Genomic DNA, 26,399 nt, shown 5'->3' on the forward strand with positions numbered 1-26,399 from the left:
GGTGGAGGTGGAGGTGGAGGTGGTGGAGGTGGTGGAGGTGGAGGTGGAGGTGGAGGTGGTGGAGGTGGTGGAGGTGGTGGAGGTGGAGGTGGAGGTGGAGGCGGAGGTGGAGGTGGAGGTGGAGGTGATGATGGTGACGGTGGAGGTGATGGCATTGCTTGCCTCTCCTGAGGCTAGATTCATCATGAACACATTATTATTAATACAAAGCAAAGGTGCCTCGTGTTCTCTCATGTGTATACATCCACTCCCCTTCACACTGTTTTTCATCCTGAGCAACACAAGGCCTTACAAGAAGCAGCTGCACATCCTCAGACCTTGGAACCTCCAGAATTACATGACAAAACAGCGCTCTTCCTTCCTCAAGTGCCGTCTCTTGGATTCTGGTTTAGCAGCAGAAAGATGGACTAAGACAAGCTCACATTTGAGCTAAGCTCTGAGGGGGAGACTTGTGAGCTGCTCACTCTCATAGCTGCAGAGTGTCTTGCAGTATTTTACCCACAGCAACTGCTTGGCAAATATCTGTGGCATAGACAGATGGATTCAAGCACCTTGATCAGTAGACACTGTCATCCTTGGGGCCATACACCTTACGTACCATTAAAGAACACTGTGCTTTGGCAAAATTAAGAAAGCGAACAAGTTCCTCATATAAGCCAAGAGAGAAAAGCATTGCCGGTGGAAGTCAAGTCAGCAGAAAATCAACCTTGCCGGGAGGAACTTTTAACCACAACTGTCAGTTAGGAGCTGGGGGCGGGAGGAAGTTTACCTCGCTGCTCATCTTGGCCACCTGCAGAGAATGCAGAAGCTTGGAGTCGTGGGTTCCCAAGGCTCTCCCCTTGGTTTTTTCATATTCTTCTTTGTATTTAATCTTGAGAGGAAGAAGAAAGTCTAGTGTGAGCAAGAGAGACACTGCCATAGAAGGGACTCTGTAACAAACACAAAGAGAAGAACTCTTGCTGTGTCTAACCCCTCGGTCTTTCTCAAACCCAGAAGAAGATTAAAGTGTTGCCATGTTTACAATGTTAACAGTTGTTATGTCTCCAGCCGCAGCTGGAGTCACATTGGAGCCTTTCCTTAAACCTTACACAATTCTGAGTTAACGAGGAGGAGAAGAACCTACGCTGCTAGCAAGTTCCCCCGAGGCTTTGGCGGCCAACAGAGACATGGCGTCTAGCTTCATCTCGAATCCTTTCCCCTTTGTCTTTTGCCAGCCTTCTTTGTACTTCACCTGACAAAGAAGCACAAACGCAGGTGAGTGGGCGCCTGCTACCCACCATTCTGCCTGAAGTTGAGAGGATTTCTCTTTAAAGCAAACTTGGTTTATTCCATTGTTGGCAGGCAGGAGACTCTTGGCTACTACTGTCAAGACTGAAACAGTAACTGTTAATACTGATCCTTAGGGCCACTCCTGGGGACAAGGGGACAGGACAAAGAACCCTCATTGCCTGGTCATGTGACTTTGGGCAGTTATCTCTCTGAGCTGTGGCTGACCATTTGCAAAATACATATTATCATTCTCCAGGCTGCTGGAAGTGTAAGTTGGGTGTGGAGCAGGAAGCCAAATCCCAAAGTGGTGTGGTACTGCCAAGAGGCAAGGGACTGATGCTGCCTTTAACAGCCACTGTGTGTGGTCCCATCCTAAATGCGGTGTAGACACTAACTACAAACCTTCGCACAAGCCCAGGCTCAGCAAATTGAAGGTATTTGCTAGGGCCATACAGAGTCCAGCATGACTTCTGAATCCGGGTCTGTCTCATATCAAAACCCATGACAACAAACACTGGAAGGTACATTAATGCCATGCTGTGCCCCATAACACGTCATATTTATGTCACCATATCCTACGCCTCAACACAGAGCAAGCAGTCTTGTACAAAACAATTTGTACAATTGTACAGATTTGTACAATTTGTACTGATTTTCCTGCCCTGTAACTCCCACCTAGGCTAGCGGCCTAGTCACAGTCTACCCTGTGACTCCTTGTGTCTTTGTTGATCGGATCACGATTAATCTTGAAACTTAAAAAAAATCTCTCCACACACAAGTCACCAGTCAGTCACCAGGATGATGGTGATGGTGATGACAAAGCTGTGCGTTCACATACCATGCCTATGTCTGTGTGTTCATATACCACGTGTGTATGTCCATACAGGAGTTGCCCTGCTATGAACAATTCATGCCCAGGGACTGTGTCAAAACTCTAAATCCCACTGTGATGAACACCCTAGAAGACTCTTCCTTGGCAGGCAAGTAGGGCCTGCTCTTTTGACCACTTCTTTCCACATTCACGCCAAGCTCTCCTCAGCTGGCTCTTACCTCACTGAACAGTTCTGCGTTGGTCTTGGCCTTCAGCAGCTGAGGAGCATCCTGGGGCAGTGTGTAGTTCAGCTTATTTCTCTCATAGTCAGCTCTGTAATTCACCTGTTCGATTTAAAATAGGTCTGCAAGGTTTCTGTGCGACAGGAGGAGAGCCCTGAGGAGACTATTCTGTTTCCCACACCCCTCTGATTCCTGTTGCAGAGAGGGAGTCCCTGGGAAAGGCCTTTTACAAGAAAACCTGTAACTTGGGGAAAAGTTTTAAGTTAACAGATTGAAAATGTCAAATGAAAAATGAAACAGCTCACGGGTACATCATCCAAGTCTCTGAGTTTGCAAGATACCTTTAAGCTGCTACGGCGCTGAATGCTTTGCTATATACTAGATACTATATGCTAGATACTCGCCAGGAATCATAAAGTTCAGTATTACTAGAAGTCATTTTGACTATGTGCAGTTATAAAATGCACATCTTGAATCACATAAGCACAAAAGAGCTAAACACATGCGTAAGACGACAATGTCACCTGTGAGGACTGTCACTCAAAACTTAACCGTGGGCCATGGGCATTGCAGAAAGTTGGGATTATTTTTAGGTTTTTTTTGGTGTGTGGTATCAAAATTGTAAAAACACATTTCATTCTTTTTACTTTTTAGAGATTCATACTAAAATATTTACAGATGAAGCTAGATAGTATCTTGGATTTTCTTCAAAATAATAGAGAAGGGGGAGGGTCGGAAGGTGTACACGTGTGGCAGGGCGGGCTGTGAGGTGATAGTTACTATTACTCAGGGCTTCACTATGCTCTGCTTTTGCATATGCTGACATCTTCCACAATAGACTGAAAGGAAGGGCACCATTTCTTGGGTATAATCACACATTCCAGCATTAGTAAAAGTAAAACTTTTGGGGGTCGGCTGTCCAGAGGCCTCATAGCAATTGCAGAATTCCCAGCTGGGCAGGGGTGTGCTACGTACGTGGCTCAGCTGCTGGGCGTTGATTTTAGCTTGAACAATCTGTGGTGTGTTTGTCACCGAGCTGAACTTCAATCTGTCGATGTTCTGCCTGTAGTTGACCTGGGCAAAAAAACGGACACAGGAAACGTCATTCGCCGTCATCTCTGGGATATGTGTGGCTCCCTTACACAGCTGAAGTGACTCTCGGAGAATTAGATAAAGTAGAGAAACTCCTGAATACCAAGGGACATGCCAAGCCCACAGACCAAAAAGCGGTCTGTTTGTGGAGGGCTGGATAACACGGAGAAGCAATACATAGCAGAGACCAGCTCGCTCCGCAGTGGACACAAGAAACACCCTGCCTTCACATTGCCAATCACAGCAATGCCCTCCCCTCCCACAGAGAGAGAAGGAAAGTCACTGGTAACGGTACATGCCGGCAAGCACAAGGTAGCCATGGGAACTGTAGAGACTTTGCTAGCAGTGCTTGGAATCTGGAACACATTTGAGAACATACACCAAACCTCTGTCCCAGTAATCCCATCGCGAGGCTCACTGCCAGTGAAAACGGGCACAGGGTCATTTTATAAAACCATCGAGAGGCTGGAGAGATGGTTCAGTGGTAAAGGCATCCACAGGCCTTGCAGGGGACCAGAGTTTAGTCTCCAACACCCGCGTCAAGTGTTTCACAAAGGGCAATAACTCTGGCTCTGGAGCATCCAATACCCGTGGCCCCTGGGGGCATCCGATGCCCATGGCCTCCCTAGATACTGGCACTCAGGACACATGCCCTCATTCAGGCATGTACAAATAATCAAGAATGAGATGCATCTTGACAAAAATTCAAGATATATGTATATATGCATATATAACGTATTTTTTTAGTATGTCTAAATCTTCGTAAAAGTGATGAAAAGAGAGTGTGGTGGAGAATAAAGAAGAGACAAAAGTCCAACCAGTATAATACTTATACTATCTGTTATTCCCTTGCCATGCCGGGGATAAACCCAGGGCCTTGTGCCCTCTGGGTAAGCTTTCTCCCAGAGCGATGCCCTGGCCCTTATATGTGTATCTGAGCGAGATATCAAGAAGCACCAGTGGCTCTTGAAGCACTGCCCTAATGTGCCCATGCTCACACGCTTGTGCACCAGTCGCTGCTGGGCCCTCTCTCGCACCTTCCCAAGACCCCAAAGAGACTGCCATATTTCAGCGTCTTCCTGGAAGAGGAAGAGCCAGGGTCGTCAACCTACTAGCTTTCCTACCTCCACATATCTGGGGCTGCTAGATTTCATGTTTGAAACTGCAGATTATTTTTGAAGGAGTAAAGTGTCGCCAGCCATTTGCACACAGAAATGCTTTCATCCAGCCTGCGCATTTTCCCTACATGCACCTGACCGTGAATCAGAGTGGGAGGAAGGGAACCTGAAAACAGACGTCAAGGCCTGAGGGCCCGCAACAGGGGAGGAACCTGAGATGAGCTGCGTGAGAAGAAGCCCTGAATCCTACTCAGGGGCTGAAAGCAAAGCGGTGATGTCATGACTGGCCAACATGCTATGACTGACCAACGGCCCCCTTCACAAGTTCACTTTCCTACAACCCAAGGAAAAGATTAAGAAGTAAACTCCTTCCTGCTCTTCCTTTCAACCTGTCTGGTCACGCCCTCTTATGTCATTCATTTGGTCTTTCAACAGACATGGAGTCTGCACAGAACAAGCAAAATTAGACATAGCCCTGCCCACCCACGTTCCAGATGCCTACCTCATGCCTGCTGCCTATGTGCTCCATGCTGATAGTGGAAGCTCCCTAGAAAGTGCCTCCCCCATCTCCTGCTCCCTAAGTCCAGCAAACCCATCCAGGATGCCAGAGTATATCGCTTCCGTCTTACTACCCACTGCTGTCTCTGCTGGGGCCGCTCACATGGCCTCGTGAGTCAGAACACAGTGGCCCTGCCTTCCAGTAGTTATCGAGAAGCTATAAATCCACGTTCTTGTATAAACCACTGCCATTCTCTGAGCCGATGCATGTGTTCATTCGCTCAGTTTATTCGCCCATGACGCATACATGTTTTAAAGCATCTTTAAAGAAAATGTATACACACTGTCGCTGACAAGTTTAAAAACAGATCTATAAAATCCTGGTTTGAGCAAGCTTTAACATGACCGTTTCTTGCAGAATTTCTCAGTCTTTAAATTTTTCCATAGCGGTTTTTGTCACTTCTAAAGACGCAACTCCAAGACAGAGAACTTTATAAATTTGGTCTTAAACGTTTCCTTTTACAGACCATTTTTGCTACCTGACTATTCTGTGCTTGTGTATAATACCGTGTTCCAGTCCCTCTCTTACCCTCACCCCCCCCACCTCTCCCTCCCACACCCACCAATCCTTCCAACTCTATCCTCAGCAGACCCTTTCCCAAATTCACGATTTTTCTTTTATTTTATGACCCACTTAGTTTAACCAGCGTCACCTGGAAGCATCAGTCGGCACTATCAGTTGGCTCCTATGTGGTCTCCAGTGGATACACAACTGAGGGCAACGATCCTCACTGTTTCCCTGAATCTATCAGTAGCAAGTAGTTCGACGGAGAGAGATAGACCACCACCTACCACCCTGAAACCATCTTCCTTCATGCCTGACTTTTGCTAGGCCTATTATTGTGCAACTCTATGCTCGGATTTGAGGGAATCCATTCCTGTAAACAGGGTTAAAAAGATCCACGGTGAAGTCTCGAGATCATAGGCCCCAGGGTGAGGACTGAATGCAGTTTATCCAAATTGACATCATATCAAGTTGACTTCTAAGTATGTAGGGTTACACCCACAGATAATGCTATCCTCTGCCTAAATCAGGGGAGCTTCTCTCCCCCAGCAAAGGGTAATAAGTGCAGAGAGTTTCGAATGCACAAGCTGCTAAGCAATGAATGTGTGCTCACTGTAAATGAGACATACATACCATCTCCTTCAAGGCTCCGGGAGCTCTGCAGAAAAGGTAACCGAAAGAACACAAATGCCAGAAGACAGGAAGATAGGCTGCAATTGACATCTTCTGGGCAAGATGCAGCCATGCCAACCACAAACACCCAGCATGTGCCTGCTCCACGTCCTCTGACATTTTAAGAGCTGGCAAGTAAGTCTGTATTTTTAAAAGCCACTGGTATGCACGGGATGCCAAATCATTCATAAACTCACTCCAGAAATAAACCTGAGGGCCACCTTGGATGTGCTGGCTTCCAGCTTATTCATTCCAGCTCTTCCCTCCACTCAGTATCCTACGGTAGCAATTCTAACCAACACAGGGCACTTGCTGGCACGTCTCGTGCCTCCAAGTGCTCCATACATCCTAACTCATTCACTCCCCTAGCCGTCCTGCGATAACCCCAACCTTGAGACGTGGAAAGGGAAGCACGGAGAACTAATGGAAGCTGCTCAGCTAGTGAGGGGTGAGAGCTGTGAACGGCATCCCAGACAAACCGGAGAGTGGTCCTCAGGCTGCGCCCTTGAGTCTGTGCTCTGTAAGCCCAGTTTGCCTGGAGTGCTCACGACAATTACCTATAGATGGATGAATGGGATTCACCATGGAGAACCCCTCTGATTTGTAGATTGAGATCAGGAAATCTTTCCCACCAGCAAACAAATGACAGATACATTTGTCTCTAAAGCAGCACATATGGACACCCCAACACTTCGGGCACAGAGCTGGCTGCTCTGTTAGATTTGGAAGACATCACTTTGCTGCTTTTTCATTAATAATTCAAGGAGAAAAAAAACTTTTTGTACATCCGGAGTATATAGGGAAAACTGGAGATATAAAGTCATTTCAATGTCAACCGCTAATGAGATTAGAGTGCTGTGACTGTCTAATGCATTAATTCAGAGGGAAAATTATCAACTCATAATAGAGTCTTATTAGGATTCAGAACTAGGCATGATAAAATGTCACACACAAAAACTGTATTTTTAAAATAGCACATTCCTTCCTGATAGTTCTGCACTAAATATGTCACACTGGGCACAATTACTTTTCTCTGCAGGACATAATTAACAGCCTCCATGATTAATTTCACAAACGTTTGGCCACGGCTTCGCTCTACATTCTGAAAGCTTCTATGCTAAAGATAGAGCCCCATTTTAATTCCATTAGTGTTTATAAAAAGCCATCTATCTACAGGAATGCCCTCTAATTAAGGACCCATGCTATATTTAATTTCATGGCTATTTTACCACCTTTAAGGCTACCAGATGGCAAGACTACTAACTCTCCTGAAAAAGGAATGGCTTTCCCACTTCCTGAGTGCTAATAATCTACATTAGGAGTAATTTGCTCAGACACATACCAGAGCCAAGACAGTAAGAGGAAGGAAGGAAAGAGGCACTTGTAGATCAGCCCTGACTCAGTCCCGGCCAATTTCTGCTACACAAGACATAGCAGCCCTTTTGATTTTGATTTTCCTTCCTCACAGGCACAAGCAAACAAGGAGCCTGGGCATGGCTCACGTGCTGCCAGCTTAAATGCTACCTCTAAACCCAATGTCTATTCCAGTCCAGTTTAATCCTGAGCTAGCAACATTGTTTCAGGCATAGACGTTGATGGAGAGTCCTACACACACACACCTGTAGCAGAGGAGGATGTTACAATGGAAATACAAAGCTATAGCTATCTCGTTTTATTTATGCTAATTACTAGGCTTGGTCTCTAGATGCCAATTGTAAATACGCAACTCACGATTTTACTTTTAATTGCTAAGTAGCCTATGAAGTATTTGGGGCAAAAAATAAAGATGTTTTGGTTTCGTTTAAATACAAGAGAGTCAACCTAACAAAACTCCTTGGGAAAGAGAAGAACAAAGCTTGGTTCCTTCTGTCCTTCTAGGTCTCGTTGCCTGCTTCACTCACCTTTGCAAAGCCCCGTTCACGCAATAAGCTATCATTTACCAGCTCTCACTCCTTAGTAGTCTAGGCTCTGTTTCAGACCCAGCACAACCAATCCCACCACATCTACTCTCGGCAAAAAAGAGGGAGCGCAGTGAAGTCCTATCTAGCAGCAGGAAAACCCAGCTGGTCACTGGTGTTGTGCTGAGTCCATGGGAGCTGGTGAAAAGCACCTTGGGGAGTCAGTGAGCACATGCGGAATTACTTAATCTGTTAAGTAATTAGTAGACTAAAGACTGCCTTCACTGGCTAACTGTAAGGTCAGCTCATTTTTAAACAAGTGAATTACTTTATCTTTTTCTTTATGCTTTTTTCTGTATTTTTTTAAGTTTTAATTACTGAACACATAATAAAATTATTATTGCCATACAAAAAATAGATTTAATTAATTGTATTATTCTGTTTGGGATGTCAAGCCATACATAGGCTTACTCCTGTAATACGTAAAAGATCTAGCTATTCTTCTATCTGTCTGTCTGTCTGTCTGTCTGTCTGTCTAATCTACATTTGTCAACATGCCTCCTGAGTAAAAGGTTAATATTACCATTTGCTCTTAATACATGCCTACTTTATCTTTAACATACTAAGTTCTAATTTTTTTAAAGGTCATCATTGCTCTGGAATAATTATTGTAAATGTGTCCGGCAGAGTTGTAGCGATCCAAATTCTGAGAGAATTTGAACTTTTGGATTCTCATTTCAAGATAAGAGCAGAATCATCCAAATTTTACCTAGAGAGTGAGTTTTTAGTTGTGCATGCCTGGACTTCCCAGAGGAAGGACAGGCCCCATTCCTAGCCCCTTGATCTCCTGTATATTGATGAGATGTTCTTCTTCCCATCTTTCTGCCTAAAGCTTGCTCCACAGCAAGCCACAGAATGAAGGCTAGTGGGGACTCACATCCTTCAGGGGAACCAGTTTCATCGCTGTTTGGTAGAAGGGCGTGGCAGTGGCCGGGTAGTTGTAATCCACAATGTCATGTTTATAATCAGCCTTGTAGGCAACCTGAAACCCAAAGAAGAGAGGAATCAGTGCCTGCTTCCCCCAACCCCTATTTGAATGTCATAAATAGTTCTAAATAATTAGAAACAAATTAATTCGCTTTTATCACCTCAAAAGAGAATTACATCGTGTTCACATTTTGCCTTTAATGAGTTTGAATTACTCTTAATTAGTTCAAAATCAGTCAACTTCCATCTGTAGTACGTTTATTTAATCTTTCTTTTTAATCATAAGGCTCTTGTTTTTGTTTTAAACGAGCAGTTACACACAGGTATTCGATGAAGGTGCTTCTGAGCAAACTTAAAGACAATGAAAACTCAAGAACTTCAGAGTAGCTTAGTTACTTTTATAGCATTCAACATCGGTGTCCTCGGGGAGAGGACATTCAACATTTGTATGTTTTGAGTGTGAAATAGGTCTTCTGTAAGTACTCATTATCTCCAGGGTTTAAAATAGAGTCTTTTCATATCTATGAGTTAGTTTCCATGCTGTCCCCTGATGTCTGATTACGCCATTACTCTGACTATTGCATGACCACAGCGTATCTTCAATGAAAAGCAAAGTCACCCCTAAGTAATCATCTCCCATTCATAAAAGCTTTGAAATCCCACAGTATTTCTAGCAGGACTCGCACTGGTCTATTTTACCGTATCTTTCAGAAGTGGAGCATTATATTACACTGAATCAATGATAACAGACCCTTCGAGTCAACGTGCACTAACTGACACTGGCTAGGCCTCTGAAAGTTTCAAAGGCTTTTGTAATTCTTTATATTTGTCAACATTTAAAGATCTGTGGGCGGGGGGTTCTGTTTTTACAAATAGAAACATACACATTATAAAAGGAGGGTTTAAAAGTAATTGGTCACGATCTTCACACCCCAACCTGCTGATTCCCACTGTCCCTCAAACAGCACTCACATTGCTGGCCAGGCTGCCAACTTTGAGAGCGTGGAGCATGCGTCTGTCCATGCCGACTCCGTCATAGTGGCCTCTCAGCTGGGTCTGATAGTTTTCTTTGTATTTATTCTATGAGGAAACATTAAACTTTTGATGAAAAGTTCCCAACTAGATGAAGGTAAACCACTTATCTTAACAGTCTAAGTTTAAATATAAGCATGATTGCACTATTGGGAGAAAAAAACAACTTGTTTTTAAACAATTTAAATTTCCAAAGAGCACGAGAACTTGAGAAAAGACAGGCAGACAAGCACACAGAGGTACATGTCGTGGGGAGCAGCGAAGCAGACCATCGTGGGGAGCACCAAGGCAGACCGTCGTGGGGAGCACCATGGCAGACTGTCGTAGGGAGCACCATGGCAGACTGTCGTAGGGAGCACCATGGCAGACTGTGGTGGCGAGTGCCGAGGCAGACTGCATGTGGTTTTTTATTTTTACATGTTTGCTTTTAAATTTACCAGACTTTTTGGTATGGAAATTCACTGTGAAAGTGTGGAGCTGGCAGTGGACAACCAATAGACAAGCCCTGGTTGTGTGGTCTTGATCCACAAGCCAAGTCATTACAAGCTCTTGCTTCTCTGTCTAAATGCAGTCAGCCCTCTACATCCACTAGCATCTACATCTGTGGATGCACCAGACATAGACGGAAGATGTTTAAAAAAGCGATCGTATCTGTAGGAAACATGCGTGGGCTTTTCTCTTAGTGATTTTCCTTTAAAAATTCAGCATTGCTATTCACTTAGCACTTTTGATGTATCAGGTATTATAAACACTCTGGAGAGACCTGAAGTCCATGTGGACGCTAAGCTCCATCACTACACCATTCTTCTGTAAGGGACTTGGTATCTGAGGATTGTAGTGCCTACCGAGAGGTCTTGAACCAATCCCCAGTGGATATTATACAAGAAGAATGGGATCTGATCTCTGTCAAATTTTATGATGTAAAAATTGATCACTGTGGCAACCAATGGGAAAATGAGTCCTGTCCTAAATGCTGCTTAGCAAATAAGAGAAAAAACAAAATGGAATGAATATATCTTCAAACCTTCTCTGAGAATACACAAAATTTGTAAATGATACTCCAGCATATATCTATCTGGTCATATGTAAAAATGGGGGAACCTTATCTGGCTCTTCAGCTGACTACGTTAAGTGAGGTCATGTATTAACTCAGAAGCATGAAGTCACAGAAGAGACGCTGCATGCTCAGTCAGGTGACCATGCCAGCATTCAGCACCAGGAGCAGCTGCTGAGCCACACAGATAGAACATACAAACACAGTTCCACCTTGAGAACTCGGTCACATATGGACAAGCAGGGAACACTGGGGCTGTGACATCATTTGATAATAAACAGACTAATCCCAGAAGACAGTCCTAATGAAACTCAATGTACCGTGCACCTGAGAGGCCATGCTTCTCTGAGACACAAGGATATGGTCACAAAGGTCATCCCTCAGGAGACGCAGAAGTTCAACTCACAAAACATGCTTATGTATAACTCACATCGCTGGTGAATTTTGAGATCTTGCTCACATTCCTGAACTGGGGTGTCTCACAGTAGTTGATACTGTGACCTTTACTGTTCTCCAGACCTTTCTTGTACTCCACCTTGGAACGCCAAACACCAGGTGCTTAACAGAACCACCCCTGAAGCAATTCTTGAAAACATCCCCAAGGTCTGACTGGAATATTTTTTTACAAAACTTTTTTTTTATTGGATATTTTCTTTATTTACATTTCAATTGTTCTCCCCTTTCCAGGTCTTCCCTTCAGAAAGCCCCTATCTCATCCCCCCTCCCCCTGCCTCTATGAGGGTGCTCTCCCACTCACCCAACTACTCCTGTCTTCCCGCCCTGGCATTTCTCTACCCTGGGACATGGAACACCCTCAGGCCCAAGGGCCTCTCCTCCCACTGATGTCCAACAAGGCCATCCTCTGTCACATATGAGGCCGGAGCCATGAGTCCCTCCACCTGTATTCTTTGGTTGGTGGTCCAGTTCCTGGGAGCTCTGGGGGGGGTCTGGCTGGTTGATGCTATTGCTCCCCCCACGGGGCTGCAAAACCCCTCAGCTCCTTCAGTTCCTTCTCCAACTCCTCCATCAGGGACCCAATGGTCCTCCCTCAATCCAATGGTTGGCTGCAAGCATCCGCCTCTGTATTTGTCAGGCTCTGGCAGAGCCTCTCAGGAGACAGCAATATCAGGCTCCTGTCAGCAAGCACTTCCTGGCATCCAGGGACAAAACAAGACTGCCCACTCTCTCCCTATCTGCTCAATATAGTACTTGACGTTCTAGCTAGAGCAATTAGACAACAAAAGGAGGTCAAAGGGATACAAATTGGAAAGGAAGAAGTCAAAATATAGCTATTTGCAGATGATATGATAGTATACCTAAGTGACCCGAAAAATTCCACTGGAGAACTCCTAAATCTGATAAACAACTTCAGCAAAGTGGCTGAATATAAAATTAGCTCAAACAAGTCAGTAGCCTTCCTCTACTCAAAGGATAAACAGGCTGAGAAAAAAATTAGGGAAACAACACCCTAAACAATATTCACAAACAATATAAAATATCTTGGTGTGACTCTAACCAAACAAGTAAAAGATCTGTACAACAAGAACTTCAAGTCTCTGAAGAAAGAAATCGAAGAAGACCTCAGAAGATGGAAAGATCTCCCATGCTCATGGATTGGTAGGATTAATACAGTAAAAATGTCCATCTTGCTGAAAGCAATCTACAGATTCAATGCAATCCACATCAAAATTCCAACTCAATTCTTAAGAACTTTCTCAGGGAATCACCATCCCTGACCTCAAACTATACTACAGAGTATAAAAACTGCATAATATTGATACAGTAACAGGCAGGTAGATCAATAGAATAGAATTGAAGACCCAGAGATGAACCCACACACCTATGGTCACTTGATCTTTGAAAAAGGAGCTAGAACCATCCAGTGGAGGGGGTGGGGGAAGACAGCATTTTCAACAAATGGTGCTGATTCAACTGGAGGACAACATGTAGAAAAATACAAATTGATCCATTCTTATCTCCTTGTACAAAGCTCAAGTCCAAGTGGATCAAGGACCTCCACATAAAACCAGATACACTGTATCTAATAGAAGAGAAAGTGGGGAAGAGCCTTGAACACATGAGCACAGGGGAAAATTTCCTGAACAGAACACCAACAGCTTGTACTCTAAAATCAAGAATCAACAAATGAGACCTCATAAAATTGCAAAGCTTCTGTAAGGCAAAGGACACTGTCAATAGGACAAAACAGCAACCAACAGATTGGGAAAAGATCTTTACCAATCCTACATCCGATAGAGGGCTCATATCCAATATATACAAAGAACTCAAGAAGTTAGACTCCAGAGAACCAAATAACCCTATTAAAATAATGGGGAACAGAGCTAAACAGAGAATCCTCAACTGAGGAAACTCGAATGGCTGAGAAACACCTAGAGAAATTTTATGAAACTTTTAACCCAAGACTTAAAGTAGGCAGAGAATACTGGAAGTGTATGGTGCTTTCCTTTGTAATAATAAATAATAAATCAAGTTATTTCATCCTGAAAATTACAAATACACAGTCCTTCTCAATAACAGGTATTCCAATGCTTCACACAGATCAAGAACTGTAAGACAGGGGTTAGGGTGTAACTCATGACAGAATCTCCCCAGCATGAGTCTCTGGGTTTGCCCCACAGCTTCAAATAATAACAATAATTCAAGTAATAATAATGGTGGCAAAAAAAGAACCACTATTTTAGAAATAGCATGGGTTCACTTGGGGTAAAATGTCTTGGGTGTTGATGTGACATCCAGACTTCTAGCCATGTCCTGTTTCTTCTGAGAGCCCTCTACATAGGCAAGTCCACCTAAGAAACTCCTCCCACTGTAGATCCACATGCGTGTCTCTCTGTGAACACATCAGGAGACAACGTGCTGGGTCCCAAACACAACTTTTTATTTTTAAAAGGCCCTGAGCTGGATTTGGGCTGTGAACTAGATTTGACACTAAGGCCGCAGTGTGCTGACATCTGCTCTAGAGTACTGGAATCATCTAGAACTTGTATCAAAATGCAAGTCTAAGCCCCCAGTATTGAACTTACTAACCTCAAAGTGTCCAGGGCTCTTGATGAGACTCAGGAAAGTATGATTCCGAGCATTTCAAAATCAGAGGGTCACTGATCAGCTCAGTTTGGGATTAAGGCCTGACCATTAGAAGTAACAGAACATTCTAGGGTATTTACATCTCAGCAGAGAGCATTTTTTTCATAGCCACAAATTCTTCCTGTTGTCAGAGCAACCACTCCAAGGTCTTTGAGTACTGAACAGCAGAGCAAATGACAGGAGCCACTATGAAGGGACACTAGAGCTCAAGGGAGCTATGGGACATATGTCCTTGCCAACATGTCCTGGTTCAGAAAGGCTTAAGCTTGGGGTGGTTTAAACAATGTGCACCCTCCAGCAGCTAGGCCAGCCTGGAAGAGAAAGAGGAACTTGTGTGGTAGACACAGCTTCTCTGAACCCTGATTCCAGTGATAAGGGAAATATGGCATTTAAGATAGTCTAGACCTTGATTCCACACTAATGTAACAATTTATGGCCTCAAGGTTTGGAGTGCAGGGGCCAGAGGGATGTCTCAGAGGTGAAGAATGCTTGCAGCTCTTCCAGAGGACCTGAGTTTGGTTCCTGAGTTGATCAGCTCATAACTGCCTATAACTCTAGCTCTAGTGGGATATGGTGCCCTCTTCTGGCCTCAGAGAGCACCTGCACTCACATGTGCACACACACAGACACAGACACACACACACACACACATGCACACACACATACATGCATGCACATTCGAACCCACATACAGGATTAAAGATAAAAACAAATCTCTAAAAGTTGCATCCTCTAGTGCTCTTTCTAACAACTATAAATCTGTTGACTGGCACTTCTGAATATCTAGTAAGAAAGTTTTGAGCCAACAGGAAAAGATTTCTTTTTTCTTTTTTTTTTCTTTTTCTTTTTTTTTTTTTTGGTATTTGGTGCATTGTTTGGAAACTGGCCAGATGAGGATAGTCTGCGTGGTTCCATTTTGTTTATGCGTTTTGAGCCAGGATTCCATGTAGCACAAGCAGGCCTCCAACTCACTATGTAGCCTAGAGTGGCCTCCAATTCCTGATCCTCCTGCCCTACCTGTCAAGTTATTTTTGTGTGTGTGTGTCTGTGTGTGTATGGTTATAGATGTGTGTCACAACAAGCTGCATTAATTTTAAACAAGGCCACTGCAGTCACTGTCTGAGAGAAGAGGGGGGCAGTACAGAAGTACGGCTCTCCCAATACTCACCTCACTCACAAGCTTGCTCACACTCTGAGCTCGCTTGAGAACCAAGTTGTCCTGGGCCGAAAGGGAGTGAAAGTGTGCCGCACCTTTCATCTTGTGGAAGTCCTGCCTGTATTTTATCTGAAAGAAGGACACAAGGGAGTCTGGAGTTGTGGTTGCCACGTTAACATTAACTCAGTAGGATTCGCTAAAGGAAGGAAAGTTCCTATGGGCTTTCTGAAACCTCTTAGTAAAGCTAGAAACCACTTGATTCTCTTTGTGCTAAAACCTTTCCTGGCTCTGTCCACACACTTCTCAATCTTTGCACTTCAACACTGACTGGAGGAAGGAGACAGGTACTTCAGGCTACCATGGCAAAGAGAATAAAATCTAACCACCTTCTGCCCTAAATTTCAACACCATTTCTGCAGTGTCTCAGAGGAAGGAGTAATGTCTTGCATTTCCCATCTCAGGGCACAGGGGGCGCTGTTCCAGGTTCCTAGATTCTCAACAGTGGCAGAAAGAAGGGCTTAGTGTGGAATGAATGCTAGGGACCGAGTCCAAGCCGGCATGTTAAGAATTGCAGTGAGCACTACACTCTCCCAAGTTTAATTATAACCCGTCTCTCAAGGACCTACTGGCAGCTGTCTAACATTCTTTAAATAAAAACCACGTATCACTCGCTGGGTCACACCCAATTTGATAATACATGGCTTCCTTCAGTGAGCTTTCCCCTTCAATTTCACACTGGTGTTTTGGCAAAGGCTCACCTCATCCCAGCTGATCTACCGGCACCAGCGCTTGTACGTTTTGCAAATGGTCTACATGAGCAGTAGAGTTTGTCCAACTGCATTTCCATAATACAAACAGATAACACAATCAAAGTCTATGAACAGTTCAATAAGACACTCTGAGTTTGGACCAGAGGCTGGGCTAGCAGTCTGCTTTTGCTTGGCTCTAGGAGATGTGTCTGCGCGTGGCTTTCAGCAAGTGTGGCTGTCAGCATCCCATCATCCACACCTTGGTGGCTCTGCCAGTACTTACATCACTAACAAGTTCATTGGCCTTCTTGGCGTTCTGATAAGCTGGGGTGATCATGGCCGGGAAGCTGCCCTTTCCCTTAGGTTCATCACACTCTTCTGAGTAAACCTGATGAGCCAATCGAAAATTTTGATCAGTAATGTGTCCTTCCTGGCATGGGTGGGGTCAGCAGTGATAGTCCCAGAGACTGATCACAGAAGAGCTAGACATTCCACTGACTGCCAGAGATGTACATGTGGTGAATAAGATACTAGAACTTGCAGCCTGGACCACTATATCATACATACATACATACATGTACACATGTATACATACATACATACATACATACATCATACATATATACATACATACATCATACATACATGCATACATATATACATACATGCATATACTGCATCATACATACACTATAGCATACATGCATGCATGCATAGATACATACACTATATTATACATACATGCACACAGACATACATGCATGCATGCATATGTGCATGCATATATACATAAACTATATCATACATGCATGCATACACTATATCATACATGCATGCACACAGATACACATGTGTACATGCATAAACTATATCATACATGCTTGCATGCATACATGCACACAAACATGCATACATACATATACTATATTATGCATACACACATGCATACATGCATATACATACTATATCATATATACAATAGTATTATGCATGCATACATACATACATGCATACAAACATACACCTGTCATGATCAACTTTCTCCTCCTCATCAATCACCACAATGTCAGATAAACCAAGAAACTCTCCCACTCTCATGCTGTTTTTGAATACACATGTGAACTCATGCCAGGGAAGGGTCCACTAGTCTCAAATGTTACTTTGCTTAGACACAATGGCAGATGTATGCAGAAGGGCATTAGACATCTCTGATACTGCTCTCCGTTAGCAAAGTGTGTTGTGTAACCAGGTATCAGATAGAATAAAACTTTTTGCGACTTTGTGAAGAGAAACTTCGTGTTGCTATCAGTCTCTTTAAGGGGTAGATATGTCTTGAAAGATGAGAATTATCATTCTCATTTTAATTTTTCCCTTCCTTCTCCAACATCACTCTTCAACTCCCATAAAGAAAATCTTTTTTTTTTTTTTTCACAAAACGAGCATCTCATGAATGAGAAGGACCACGGTAAATAGAGACAGTTGCACCTTCTCTTGGAAGTCCAGAGTCCTTCATCCCAGAACTGCCCTGGGCCGAGTCAGCTGCTTCTTCATCTGCACTCTGCCCTGGGCAGGAGACAGTCTTCGGAACCCCAGGATCACAGCACTCTCCTGGGGCCTCCTCTGAGATGAGAGCCTACCTTCAAGAGACCCATGATAGACTCTAGCAAATACATCTCCTTAAGTAAAATACGTAGATCAAATCTAAGTAGCCAGGCCTCTTTTTTAACCACCAAAATGAAAATCAGTTAGCTTGAGCCCTCCCTCTGTCTTTGCTTGGCTGCCAGAATGTTTGAGTCAAATATAAGTGGAAAAAAGAAAGGTAAGTTCGGAGGAGGGAAACAATCTATGTTTGTTGTTTGGTTTTGGTAGCTTCATTTTAAAATGTGTGTGTGTGTGTGTGTGTGTGTGTGTGTGTGTGTGTGTGTTTTGTAAGGTACTGACCTCTATTGGGGAATTGCTCGGTTATGAATAACAAATTTGCATAGTCTAGATTTTTCATGGGTGTAGTCATTAGCAAGAATGAGCTGTGTGCTATTTAAGGCACTACAGATATTTAATGTTTACCTACCTGCCTGCCTCTAACTCCATCCTACCCATGCCCTGACAAATCACGCTAAGTCAAACAGCAAGATGCCACAGTAGACTGAGCTTCCTCCACAGCTGCTGATGGTGCCATCCAACACCCACCTTGATTCTTGAGTGTGTTAGCATCAAGACTGGACATTGCAGTCGACATGCTGTAATGACCAGGACCTACTAGAACACTACCATATGACATTTCAGCTACAGGACAAACTCTGTCCAGGTTTCCTTTTGACCCTCGCCCCAAAATGAAAATTGATTTATTTGAGCCCTCTTTTCTGCTTGGCTGCCTGAATATTCTGAGTCAAACATAATCAGTGAAAAGGATATGTTTTTTTTGGGGGGGTGGTGAGGAAACGTTCTAAGATTCTTTGATAATGGGCTTTGTGGTTTTCCAAGTTGGATGAACAACACAAATGAAATTGTGTGTGTGTTAGAACTAGGAGTGGGAAGATGGTGAAAATACAGACTGGATTTTTATTTATTTATTTTTGCCAAAAATAAAAGCAAGAGTTTTCTGCCCTGTTTTGTTTGTTTGATGAGACAAGATCTCACTATGTAGCTCAGACTAGATTGGAACTCACTGTGTTTTCCAGGCTCGGCCTCCAAAGTCGGAGGATTACAGATATAAGACATCACACTTAGCTCCTGCTAAGTGGTGTTTGCATGTGTGTGTGTGTGTGTGTGTGTGTGTGTGTGTGTGCTTTAAAAAAAAACTTCATAGACATTTTTCTGCGTCTTCTAAACAATGGGATAAGTAAGAGTATATCTCACTGAGTTTAATACAACAATGCCTGTAGTTTGCTTGTATGATTTGATTAAACTGACTTTTAAATTCGAAATTGAGCATTTCTTGCTCAGGCAGACACTTTGCAAAAGGTTCAAAACCTATCTTCACATACATTCCAAGAGTCACGTGGACATATGCCCACCTGTGATGACTTGGTTTTCTTAAAGAGGAGAAATCAGTTCTTTGTGGTTTGCTATATAGTTCATGCATGCTGCCAAATAACTAAGAAAAATACCACTTAACCTCATTGAATGTATCATTAATACACTCACACTCACACACTCACACACACATACACATACACTCTTATACTCACACACACACTCACACATACACTCTTACACTCACACACAGATACACATTAATGCACACTCACTCCCACTCAGATACATCCAATAATTTTTACCTGTGACTGCAAATGAATAGTGGTTCCTTTATGTCATGATGACTTTCTAATACCACAGAATACACAGGAGGGTGAGGATAAGTCACACTGAGTGTGTTATCTTGACCTTTCTACTCCATGACCTGATATAGTCTCATTGAAAGATGGGATGGGTAACAAGGCTTCTGCTTTCTAGAATACACCACTTTATCTAGCAACCTAGGTGAAATATTTACTTCCAAAGAAAATCATTCCTGTGACTTTGATAAATACTCAATATTTTTCAGGATATACAGCATTGGGTGTGTGTGTGTGTGTGTGAGTGTGTGTGTGTTCTGAATGTGCACATGTCTATGCAGGTGTGCATGGGTGCAGAGGCCAGAGGAGGACTTCTAGTATCCTGCTCTATCCGGCTCTACCTAATTCCTTTGAAACATGGTCTTTCATTGAAACTGGAGCTAGGCTGGCAGCCAGTAAACCCCAGCCATCCCCACCTCTCTACCCTGCACTGAAGTTATAGTTAGACATGCCAAGGCCCAGCTTTTTTCCCCTTCCTTTCTCCCTTCCTTCCTTCCTTCCTTCCTTTCTCCCTTCCTTCCTTCCTTCCTTCCTTCCTTCCTTCCTTCCTTCCTTCCTTCCTTCCACCCTTTCCTTTCCTTTCCTTTCTTTTTTTTTAACATGGGTGGTGGAGATTTGAACTGAAATCCTCCTCCTTCTGACACCACCACCACTCTTACCCCCTGAACTATCTGCCCAGCCCCTGAAGACATACATTTGATTTCTGTCGGTACTCACGCAGTGATGACCTAACTCACCAAATCGGATTCCTAGTAACAGTTTTCCAACGAACAGATGGAAATGTCTTCCTATTGGCCAAACCACCATATTAGCATAGACTTTCTTTTCTTTAAGGACTTGGGTCTGTTACCTAAGCAGATGAACTGAGCTCTGTATATTGCCTGCACCAAGTCCAAACCCTGATCACATGTCCATGGCTGTCACAGCTCTAGGGAACAAACAGCTGGCCTTGAAGAAGACCAGCTCCCAGATGTGTCATGTACCTGGCCACATCGGTCTACAGAGTCCTTTGTCATCATGCCTTCAGCTCCGACAGGACTGGCCACTCCCTTCATTTCTCTATGATATTGTTGATGGTACCTCACCTGTTTTGAATAAGAAAAAACTCAATGAGTCCCAATATAATAGCCACAAAAGTAAAGACCAATGCTTTGTGGTGTCCTCAATCTCTGCTTAGGTCTACAGAAAGCACCACAGACAGAAGTAGCAAGCTATTGTCATGGGGGAAATGATTTACAACCATGAAGAAAAGGTACTTCTTGTCTCTTAGGAATATATAAAAACAGACAGGAAGTTGGACTTCCAGAACCAGGTTAACTTCCTGTTTCCTCCTTAACAAGACAACACAACCACAGGCACTTACATCACTGGCCAGCTCAGTGGCCCTTTTGGCTATCTGATAGGCTGGTGTGATCATAGCAGGAAAACTGCCTTTCCCTCTCTGCTGCCCACCGGCTTCCATGTACCTCACCTGGAAAATTAAAAAGAGAACAACTGAATGACCTACTGAGGTTGTCCTAGAAAATCTGAGAGGGGAGTCCTCTGAGAGCTCTGGAGGCCTGCCTATCACCTGGGACAGTTCTTAATGTACGGAACCGCTTACAGCTTGGTGGGCCACACTCATCTTATCTGCCTGTTCATTCCCAATACCCAGCATGGTGCCTGGCTCCTGAAGACATACAGTGTGGAGTTTGGCACATCCTTGGGTTGCACCTGGTGTGGGTCAGGGATGGGGCTGGGCAAAGCAGTAAGTCTCTCTCTGAAGAGCTGATGTCATGTTTGGGAGAGGAAAGGGGCATCTCAATCTCAGATCTCAGCCAGGGCGGGTGGAGACCACTTCTGAGCACAATGCTGGGTTTGTGAAGCTGGGTTTGTGCTCCAACCTACCATTCAGAACCACACTCGGTTCGTGGACTTAGCACAATGTGGAACTCGTGGGCTGAGAAAAGGGAAGTGGTGGCCCCTTCAGAAGTTATCTCCTCTGATCTGCAGTGGCTGGAGAGGTTTCTCTCAACTGCATCTGATACGCCTGGCTTGGTTCAAATATCATGGAATGGCTTCTGTTTAAACAGTTTTTGCAAGTCCCGTGAGGGCTGACTTATAGCCTCTGACCAACCTCAGGAACGTCTTCCTGGTACCTGGGCAGGACCGGGATTCTCCCCCCATTCTCCCTTCCCTCCCCTCCAGATAAACAAGAGAGGACTTAAGGATAATTATGCATTAGACTGAATCATTGGTGTGTGTATGTGTGTGCTGTACACATGTACATGTGTATGTATGTTCACATGAAGGGGAGTACACACAGTGTAGGCTCGTTTCCATATGTGTGTGCTTACATAGAGAGGCCTACAGTTGATATTTGACATATTCCTTGATTGCTCTTTATGTATGGATGCAGGGTCTCTCAATCAACACGACATTCTCTAATCCTGGCTAGTCTAGCTAGCCAGCTTGTCCCGGGATCTGCTGTCTCTGCCTTCCAAGCTCTGGGACTGCAGGCAAGGCAGCACACTTGTCTGGCTTTTGTAAGGGTTGTGAAGAATCTAAACTCTTGTCCTGATGCTTGTGTGTCAAATGTCCACTGACGCATCTCCCTGGCCCTCCTGCATCATTTCTTACGTCATTTTGAAGCTGTGCCCCAGCTTTGGCCCTTAGCAACTCGGGAGTGTCTGCCACCGGAGTGAACGTGGAGACTCGCTCATCATGGCCTCTCTTGTATTGCACCTGATAAGGAGAAACTGAGTCAAAGTTCTGCCACGCCTCCCTCAAGCCTCTGTGAGAACCTGTCCCGCCTCTCTCTAGAAGCTACATCTTGAAGAATTAAAACGAACCTGTTCCAAGTCTGTACCCACAGACATTATTTTTGCTGATGTACCAACTTTACAGAGTACCAGGCACTTCTAAAATGTCACCAAATAGCAACTCATGTGACCCCTTCAGCCGGCACATCATGTGACCCCTTTCAACAAGAACATCCAGTGGGACTATTATTTACCACAAATAACAGAGAGGCTAAATAATTTGACAAGAGGTGCATAGAAAATGTTCAAGAGAGTCAGGATTCAAATCCTAAGTTCCTGTCTCTAAAGCCTGAGCCTTTATCCCACAAGCTGTGCCAATCTCCAGGTAAACCCATACCTTCTCTAAGAAAAACAAGCAACCTGGAGAAACATATACTTTAGCCACTGGGTAAGTTACAGGGTCTCTGTAACTCTCTCCTTTTCACATCTCGTAAACATGGCCCAAACAAGGTACAGAGGACACAGCGTTGGGAAAGCGTGGCTTTTTCCACACCCTATAATTTTTCTTCCATATTGTTTTCCTGAATCACAGAGCTGGCTGTATTCATGTCAAAAGTTAGCGTCATCAAGGGAGCACGTGAGCTTGGGAACTCTCACCTGGCTGGCCAGCTGGTTGGCCACCTTGGCACGTTGGTAGGCAGGGGTGATCATGGCAGGGAAGCTCCCTTTGCCTTGCTGTTGTTCAGTGTCTTCTGTGTACCCCTGCTGGTCAGAACCACAACAGCATGAGAACCAACGGGAGCTCATAAAACTGCCACCAGACCAGAGACCCTGGACTCATTCCATATGTGGGAAATATGGGCTAAGTTTGAACCTGGCACTTGACTAACACCATCAAGACCGAGAACCTTCAGTGTTTATATCACATTATGAGGAGCCTGGTACAACTCCCTCAGGAGCCCTTGTATCAAAACACAGTCAGTAATCCAGGAGTCTTGGCTGGACTCACCTCCAGGGAAAGTTCTACAGCACAGGAAGGGAAATGCTTATTTTTAACTCCTTACTTTCTCAGTAACTCTGAAGGTTAACTTTTCTAATGAGAAATAAGACCTCATGTTTCTATCACCTTCTGTTTCCTAAAGGGGAAAAAACTGCAAAAACTGTAGCCAGGCAATGGTGGCACATGCCTTTAATCCCAGCACTCGGGCGGCAGAGGCAGAAGGATCTCTGAGTTTGAAGCCAACCTGGTCTACAAAGTGAGTTCTAGGCCAGCCTCACACAGAGAAACCCTGTCTTGAAAAAAACAAAAGAAAGAAAGAAAGAAAGAAAGAAAGAAAGAAAGAAAGAAAGAAAGGAAGGAAGGAAGGAAGGAAGGAAGAAAAGAAGAGAGAATAAAAGAAAACAAAAACCTAACAGTAATTTCCCAAGTAGGTTTTTCAAAGGAGAGCTGTGTGCAGTAGGAGCGAGGGTACCATCTGCCATTAAGGATATTAAGGATTTCTGCAATCCTCTCTAGTCCTACACTGTCCACGCATTCCCTTACAGTCCTGGAGGTGAAGAGTCTAGTGCAGGCCTCTAGGACTGGCTTCTTCTGAAGCAACAAGAAGAGATTCTTCTTCTTCTCTCCCCCCCACCCCCCACCACTCTCCAGTCCTGCCACGCCCAGCCTAACCTGGCCCTGTCCCACTGGTCCCTTCTCTCCTCACCCCCCCCCACCCCCATCTCTCCAGTTCCACCACGCCCAACTCAGACTGGCCCTGCCCCACTGCCCACCCCTCCCCCTTCCCCCTGTGCCTGCCTACTGGCTAGAGAGAATCTTGTGGCACCGCCCTAGAGTCCAGGTTCTTCCTATTACAAGACTCTTAACTTCGTCACATCTGTACCGTGTCTTTGATGGGTGAAGAAATGTTGGGGTCCACGGATTGGGACCGAACGGGGATCTGGGCGGGGGCAGCGGAGTTAAATCTTGACTATACATTCCCTGGCCCATGTGTTGAATACTTGTTCCCTAGCTCAGCCTGGGGCTCTATTCTGAAGTTGGAGCCTTTAGAGACAGAGTATATCTGTCAGAAGTAGCTGACAAAAAACAAGCCTTTGAAGGATACATCTACTCCGGGTTCTAGCCTAACTTCTCTGTGTGAATGAGTCACTTTGATGACCAATAGGCCCTCTGCAACCATGAGCCAAAATAAACCCTCCCCCTTTGTTTCTGTCAGGTATTTCTTGCCTTAGTGACAAGACTAATAAGGGGGCAGGGTGTTCTATCAACTGCCATCTTAAAAATAAGGGAATATTTAAAGGAATTGTTACCTGCTAGCTGTAAGTCGTTCGTAAGGCCCTTACCTCACCAAGAGACTGTCGGGCCTCAACCATCCTTACAATCTCAGGGTCTGGCAGAGCTCCTGGACACCAAGTGTTCCCTTCTCCATACCCTGGCCAGTAGTCTCTCTGGAAAGGAAGCATGAGCATGCATTTAGACATACTCCCTTCACACTTGACTGTTCACCCCACACCCCCACAGCACCCACACTTCCTATAGTGCACCACAAACTCCTCCAGCTCTCCCCACATTCCCCAAGCTCATCCCTCACCCCCACAGTCCACCCCTCACCCCCACAGTCCACCCCACATCCCCACAGTTCACTCCACACACCCCCAAGTCCACACCTCGTTCCCAAGAGGACTCCCTCACTGTCAGAATAAGCTGTTCTCTAAAAGCAAGAAGCCCCTCCACTCAGGGCCTCTACCAACCAAAGTGCTCATGCTTTTCAGACTAGAAGATGACCTCATATCTTGAATAATTAAATTCCCTGAGACCTTCTATGTTGTAGAAACCTTCCAGATGCAATTAAAGATTTCTTTGCTCATCGGTGCGCTAAGACTGAGCGGGGAGAGGTCCCCACAGACAGCAAGTCTGAGGTGAGCCAGCTCAATCAGGAAAAGTTCAAAACCCACCACTTGTTTTGTATCCGAAGATTACCAAGGGGAAAAGCCAGGGGAAAAATGGGCTTTTCTTTTAAAACATTTGCTGTAAAACTTCAGGACTAAAATGAACAAGGAAAATAAATAATGGTTAGGAAACATTTGTGTGCTTACATATACTTTAAGGAAATTTAAAGACATACTTATGTCTCATTGTTCTACAGCATCACCCTCCTTATGCAAAAGAGACTGAGGGAAAGAGTGTTTGTTGCAACATTGTTGTTTAAGATGTGCAGACAACCTGCCCATCAAAAAGAAATCACCTATATCTTCTCTCTCAGTGATGCATCCTGAACACATCCACAACAGCTGAAAGAGGGAGCTGATGTGGAAATAGCTCTCAGGTGGCTGTAGGATGAAAAGACAAGCTGGAGAATAATGCATGTTGTTTAGTGAAAAAAAAACAAAGATTATGATTAATATATAATAATATCTAGTATATAGTGTATAGTATAGTATAGCATATAGTATATCGTATGTCATATGTCATATAATGTATACCATATTCCATATACCATATAATGTACAATATACAATAAATATATAGTATATAGTATAATGTATAATAATATATAAAATATACAATAATATAGAATATAGAATATGGTGATTAATATATAATCACTGATAGAAATATTAATAGCTGATGTTTTTGTACCTGACACTATTGTGATATCTTTGCATTTATCTATTCTTTAATCTTTACAATAGCCCTGTGGATTAACAAGATTTTAAGTTTACTTTGTGTGTAATAATGTTTTCTGATTTGATTTGAGAGTGATCATATGCTACACATGGGTCTGGTACTGTGACCCTGGTCAACATGCCAGGGCCAGAGAGTGTTTGATAGGCGCTAGGGTCCCCCTACTGCTGCTGTGCCAAATGGGAATGTTGTGAACTTGCCTCTGAATACTAATGTTTAGATCCACAGATTAGCGATGCTCTCGAGGCACGTCTGAGACACGGCTGTTAAGGCACAGACTCATAACTCGCCAGAGTTCCAAGAATACAAGACAGTAGGCTCCTAGCCCTAAATGCATCCATATCCCCCCCCCCCCCCCCCCCCCCACCCCCCCCCCCCCCCCCCCCCACC

At 44.2% G+C, this 26,399-nt stretch overlaps 1 protein-coding gene across 1 annotated transcript in view; it reads right to left on the minus strand.

Annotated features, from left to right (window-relative positions):
- Nucleotides 1-26,399, minus strand: part of Nrap (nebulin related anchoring protein) — a 79,238-nt gene that overhangs the window by 47,498 nt on the left and 5,341 nt on the right. Inside the window, exons 4-16 of the mRNA XM_028773468.1 lie at nt 24,668-24,772; nt 22,982-23,086; nt 22,203-22,307; nt 20,947-21,054; nt 20,567-20,668; nt 16,532-16,636; nt 15,512-15,628; nt 10,125-10,232; nt 9,103-9,207; nt 3,298-3,396; nt 2,320-2,424; nt 1,124-1,231; nt 770-871 (exon numbers count right to left, since the gene is read on the minus strand). Coding sequence (XP_028629301.1) covers nt 770-871; nt 1,124-1,231; nt 2,320-2,424; nt 3,298-3,396; nt 9,103-9,207; nt 10,125-10,232; nt 15,512-15,628; nt 16,532-16,636; nt 20,567-20,668; nt 20,947-21,054; nt 22,203-22,307; nt 22,982-23,086; nt 24,668-24,772 — 1,374 coding nt within the window. The remainder of the gene's footprint in view (nt 1-769; nt 872-1,123; nt 1,232-2,319; nt 2,425-3,297; nt 3,397-9,102; nt 9,208-10,124; nt 10,233-15,511; nt 15,629-16,531; nt 16,637-20,566; nt 20,669-20,946; nt 21,055-22,202; nt 22,308-22,981; nt 23,087-24,667; nt 24,773-26,399) is intronic.

The sequence above is a fragment of the Grammomys surdaster genome, unplaced genomic scaffold (assembly GCF_004785775.1).
Source record: "Grammomys surdaster isolate TR1022 unplaced genomic scaffold, NIH_TR_1.0 66, whole genome shotgun sequence".
Classification (NCBI taxonomy): domain Eukaryota; kingdom Metazoa; phylum Chordata; class Mammalia; order Rodentia; family Muridae; genus Grammomys; species Grammomys surdaster.